This window comes from Cariama cristata, unplaced genomic scaffold (genome assembly GCF_000690535.1).
Source record: "Cariama cristata isolate BGI_N322 unplaced genomic scaffold, ASM69053v1 scaffold36082, whole genome shotgun sequence".
Lineage (NCBI taxonomy): Eukaryota > Metazoa > Chordata > Aves > Cariamiformes > Cariamidae > Cariama > Cariama cristata.
In genome coordinates this window covers 1-5,890 of record NW_009606101.1, presented here as the reverse complement: position 1 = coordinate 5,890, position 5,890 = coordinate 1, and the positions used below count along the sequence as shown (strand labels likewise).

The 5,890-nt window shown below is 41.6% G+C and overlaps 1 protein-coding gene across 1 annotated transcript in view; it reads left to right on the top strand.

The window, feature by feature from the left end:
- The window catches only part of ZNF384 (zinc finger protein 384), a gene marked incomplete at its 3' end in the record, with an annotated part of 17,043 nt that extends 11,158 nt beyond the window's left edge, over positions 1–5,885 (top strand). Inside the window, exons 5-6 of the mRNA XM_009696237.1 lie at positions 4,951–5,175; positions 5,825–5,885. Coding sequence (XP_009694539.1) covers positions 4,951–5,175; positions 5,825–5,885 — 286 coding nt within the window. The remainder of the gene's footprint in view (positions 1–4,950; positions 5,176–5,824) is intronic.
- Positions 5,886–5,890: the final 5 nt, after the last annotated feature.

The window sequence follows — 5,890 nt, the reverse complement described above, 5'->3', positions numbered from 1 at the left end:
AATGCCGTCAAATCTGAGAACTGGAAAAGTCCTGTATGGTGAGAGATTTAAAAACACTTGCTGCCTTGCCAGGAGAGTATGCTTTTCTGTAGCCTTATCAAGCCACCGGGTGACTGAAGGACTGTGGAAATAAGTTGACTAAGATCTCTGAGCATAGCTGATAGGTTTGATAATATACCTGCCAGTAGTGTAAATTGATAAATGGAAGCGTAATGTTAACTTTTGAATAGGAATTGATGCTGGGTGTAGAAGTGTGGAAGCAAAAGTACAATTCATATGCTTTCATTTGGCATCTTCGTACTCGCTGGCTTATTTAGGTCTTACCCAAGTTTTCTCGCTGTGCATCTTGGATGTTAGTTCTGTCTCCCTTCCCCTGCCTCTTAGAAAATATTAGCCAGAAAATGTTTATCTTCGGCTTTAAAAAAAATCAGGGAATGCAGGGGTTAAATTAGCATTTATCATGAACTGTGCATCCATTATTGTGCTATGCTTGTGTTAGTTACTTCATTAATTCTGCATTGCAAAGGCAGTACATTTCTTTCCTTGCTAAATGAACTGCTTACTCTGACAGCCTAAACTTACTCTTATCATCTAGTTTAACTTCAGACCTTCCCGATTTGATTTTTTTTTTTTAACTTGTGGTCTAACTTGTATTTGTAGCCTAACAGAAGGAGCAAGGGCTCAATTAACTTCTAAGACTAATCTCAGTAAATAGTAGGAATTTGAATTCTCAAAGCCATGTGAAAGCTTACATAGTTTTCACAGCTGTGATACTGATTAATTAAGCACTTGATTCAAAAATGCTGTTAATCCATGTTAAACAAATTTTACTATGAGCTGGTATTTCAGACGGTATTTTATCTCTTAACAGCATCTGATGAATGAGGCGGAACATTCCATGGAAAGTGGAAAAAAATATGGCAGTGTGTGCCACAGAGTTGTAGTCTAGTTGCTATAAGCATCATTTTGTTTATGACTCATCACGATGACTTTCATATGGGAGCAGAATTAGAATTGTACATCCACCTTTTACTGGCATTTCATGATTTTTGAGGGTGTTTCTGTCTAACATGAATGTCCTCTGAATGTCTCACTCTATTTCCCTGCAGATTCCCTATAAAAAGAAAGGATTATAAACATTGGAAGGGGTTACTTTTGATCTCTGGCATATGGCTGGGTACTAAATTAACTATTTATATGAACCTCTGTGTTATTAAGAATATGTTCTCCTAGGCTGTCTAAATTTGCAGAGCCATAACAAGCAGCTGTAGGGTTGTTGTGTCACGCTGTCAATGGGAATGCTGCAGTCATTTCTGTTACTTGGTCTCAGAAAGAATACAGTGAAAGTAGTGGTAGTTTAGAAGCACAGTGGAGAGAAAACATTAAAAATGGATATTAAACAAAGCGGGGGGGGCGGGAATCAATTATTTCATATAGCGTTTTGTTCATGCTTAGCAAAGAGCACTCCCAACTTTTCGTCTTCCTGGCCAGGAGGATGTCACTGAAGTAAAATACTGAAACACTGCTAGTGTCAAATGCGATGTTCTCATTATCCATATAGATTTAACATTTTTTGAATCCATATTTGCCCACTAGAGGGCTGATTGCATCTTCTCCTTTAATATTTGATGTTGTCTGAGGCAGAATGCGAAGCCCTTAATTAAATGGATCATTTGTTCCCTTGAAAATGCCTGATACCACACAATACAAAACTCTGAAATGCAGCTTTCTGCTATATTCCACAGCTTTTTTTAACTCATAAGGCTCATGAATTTGTTAATGCTACATAATATTCTTGCCCTCTCAGGGCTGATGCTAATTAGATGATTGGAATATGAGTCCTTGCAAGACTTTCTTTTTAAATGTTGTTTGAAAAACAATACTGGAATGTCTGTAGCTGCTAAATTCAGACAAGAGTGGTTTGTTGGGGAGTAGGGGGGTGTTTTTTGCCAACAGATTTAACTTCCATTTTTATGCAAGTGCTGGAGAGGTTTTGAAATACGTTCTTTATAATTTTATTTTGAAAAGGGGAAAGGACGTTCAGTCTGTTTCTTTTCATAAAAGTTTATTTTAAGGAATTTCTGACCTGAAGGCAGATACCTGACAAGGCAAATAAGTAAAGGAACGGATGCACACAAGTTCTGGAAAATAAAGTAGATGGCTTTATGGCACTACAGTTTTAATGCATGGGACTACTTAGACTTGATGACATAGTAAACTTCATGAATTTTTCAGAACAGAATAGACTGTTAAAAATATATAGCCATGTGTACAGCACAGAAGAGATTAGTGCCCAGCATTCTATTTAAACTAGAGCAAAACTTTTAGAAAGGTATTTCTCACAGAAAGGTAGCTGGATTCTCAAAATATTGATTGTAGAGGCCAAGTGATTGAGACCATACTGTAGCCTCCGAGCATTGTTCCAAAGATGCATTATTCGCATGATTAGAAAGATCCTATCTCCTCTTGGATTTTTTTAACTTCTACTGTCAGTTATTGTTTCTCATTATACCTTTCTTTGCTCATAAAATAAGCCCCTAGTAATTGATATTTTTCTCCCTGCATAGATTTATATGGGTATTGACCAAGCTATCTTTAAAGCTTTTCCCCAAACCTAGATAGTCTGGTGAATCTTTACTGCGAAGCCAATTTTCCACATGCCAGCATTCTTTAAGTTTGCTGAACCTGTCTGAGTTTTTCAGTAATTGTTGGCTGTGTGGACTTCAGAATTGGACATGCTGTTGGCAAGAATAGTTGCACCATTCGTGTTTACAAAAATGATACCCGTTATTCCCCTTTGTTTTGGTTAGCCATATTAGCACAGCATCGCACTGGGAGCTTGTTCTCAATTGAATGGTTCCTTATCAGAGGACTGATATTGTGGAACAGAGTTCAATTGAGAGTAATGGAAGTAAGCATCTGCTGAGAAGGAATTTGATATAAAAGTCATGCTTGGGATTATGCTGTAATTGCTTGCATTAGCAGGGAACTGGACTTGGCAACTGAGAGGTATTTTTCAGTTCAGTATTCACCTCAAAGTTCTTTCTAATATTGCTGCTTTCAAGGATACAATCCTCATTCTGTAAGTATGACTTGGTTACTGTAAGATGCATATGCTGTATTCAAGTCTAGCTGTAAACATTTCGGAAAGTCTGGAACAAACTGCACAAGTTGTTCGGAGATAGTTGGGTTTATAAACCAAGAGCTACTTTTTAAAAAAGATGATTCTGATGTTCCTTTTTACTCCTCGTATCTCTAATAGAGGTAGGGATAAACAGCCAAATTGCTTCTGTTTGTTGATTCCAGGAGGGATTGTTGTGTGTGTGAGGGGGGATTTTATGTAAGGATTTATTTAGCTTACGTGTTGTTAGGGTTTGCAATTAAAGTGGATTAAGAGAAAGATGAAGGTAGGAAACATGAGAACAACTGTTAGAGATTATAATGAACTTAAAAGAACAATGATGCAGAGGAAAAAATGTTACAGCAGGTGTGTGGTAGAGCGCTTGCTAGGGAGGCATGGCTTCCAGTTAAACAGTTTAAAATCAAGCTGTTGCTTGGAAGGGCCTGTAGAAGTTAAGGTAGGTGCTGGATAAATATTGTCTACATTATGTACGCTGATCAGACTGCACACTTCATAAAGCTTCTGGCTCCAACGTAAATCATCACAATAGTAGATGTAATGAAGGATCCTCCTGGGAGGAGATGGATGTGGGGAAGAGCAGGATCAACTCTCTGTCGCTTGTAATACCTGCAGAGACTTTTGTCACTGAGTAGTTTTGTAAACACTTGTAAAACTTGAGGAAATTCCCAGACAAAAACATAAGTCAACCTGCTGCGAAGGTTGAATTCATGTTAGCCAGACTTCTTCTGGGTAGCATTTTTTTCTCTGAAATGTGACCTTGGAAGTTCCCAGTGTAGGTTCAGTTTTGTTTAATTGAAAAGTCTGCAAATGAAAAAGCTGAGTTCAGAGAAACCTTAACTCTGCCCCTTGGTTGGCACACGTTTGGAGAAAAAGGGGGGGGGGAAGTCCAGTAACTTGGATGCAGCTTCTATCTCTCTGTCAAATTATCAACCACAAAAGCTTTTACCATCTTGAATTGTAAAACAGTGCAAGCTTCTCTTAACAGCCTTGTGTCATGATGGAGGAACAGTTTTTAACAGCAGCATCCATAGCTGATAGATGCCAACTGCTTCTTCCTGTTCAAAGAGTCTGTGTGTTACCAAATACATTTCTGATGATTATGGGAACAGATGGATCCAAACTCCCAGACAAAACATTTTGCATCACGTCAGTAAGGTTGAAATTATGAAAGCCCATTAGACCAGTGAAATACCACATTTGATATCCAGAGTATCTTTGTGAGACCCACTAGGAAAACAGCACTGTTGTTGTTCTCAGCATTTTATATTCTAAATACTCGAGTGTCTTCTCCAAAAATGGGAGCAGAGTTAAGTGGTTTTGGTCATGACTGCTTTTGCAGACTTTGCAGTACATGGAATTAACTTTTATTATGAAGGTGAACCTTAACCTGGAATTTCCAGGTTTTCCAACCTTTTTTTGACTGAAATAAATCATAGATGAACAAAGTGGTTTTTGTCTGGGAATTTTTATTCCTGTCCCCTTCAGATTACTGTTGGAAAATTTCCAAAGTGCTGCCCTGTCTCCTTTGTAAGCCTAATAAATTAACCTCTTTGATTCTTCCAAACCTTTACTTGTCTGGCTGCAAGGTATTGTTTGGTCTCTTCTACCAGTTCCTAGCTTAAGTTTGTTCCCATGGGACTGGAGTACTTGCAGCCAAGCACAGTGTCCTGGGTAAAACCTCCCCAGAACCACATAGTGAGAAAATGTCCCTTCTTCACTCAGTGTGAAAGACCCCATCCCGTTAGAGTTGATACATATTGGGGCTTGCCCTCGTGTGACACTGTCTCTTCCCCTCGCCCCGGTCCCAGGTGCCGGATGTGTTCGCTGACCTTCTACTCCAAGTCGGAGATGCAGATCCACTCCAAGTCCCATACGGAGACAAAGCCACACAAGTGTCCTCACTGCTCCAAGAGCTTCGCCAACAGCTCCTACCTGGCCCAGCACATTCGCATCCACTCAGGGGCCAAGCCCTACACGTGCAGCTACTGCCAGAAGGCCTTCCGCCAGCTCTCCCACCTGCAGCAGCACACACGGTAAGGGCCAGAGGAGGCTGGGGGCCCTCCGCACTGCATGTTGCCGTCATCCCAGCATGCTGTGAGCACCCTCAGTGGGCGGCTGCCTGGGGAGACCTTGCTTTTTTCCGCAGGTTGGTCAGGTCTCGTACGTGACAACCCGGCAGTAGTGGTATCCGACACTCTGAGACTTGTCACTTGCTATGAGGGGCTGGGTGTGCACAGAGGTTAGCGCTGCTCACCCTAAGGGGTGTCTGCAATGGAGTGATGATTTATGACAGAAGGTAGGGCTGGTTGTGTCAGAGTGAGAGTAGAGTGGGTTAGGAGGACTGTTCCCTGTGACCCCAGTGTAGTTCTGCCAAACGTCTCAGTCCAGGCTTGCAGCCCCCCTGCTATTTCAGCCGTAGGCTTCCCACACACAGCTCTGCCAATGCCCCTCAGTCCAGACTCTATAGTTCCTCTCTCTGGATCCTCCCCCGGTGCGGACAGACCATGGTCTCTTGAATGCAAGGGGAGCACTGTTTGAGACTGAGCGAGCTCATGCCGAGTTTGGAGTTCCTCTGTGTAGCAGATAGCGGTGCTGTCCCACCCCCTTTGTGCCCTCATTCCATCAGCACTAGCCAGATGGCGGTCATGTCCAACTGCTGCTGCTCCTCCTCCTCTTCGGCAGGATCCACTCCAAGCTCCACACGGCGATTGTCAAGCCGCACAAGTGTCCTCACTGCTCCAAGAGCTT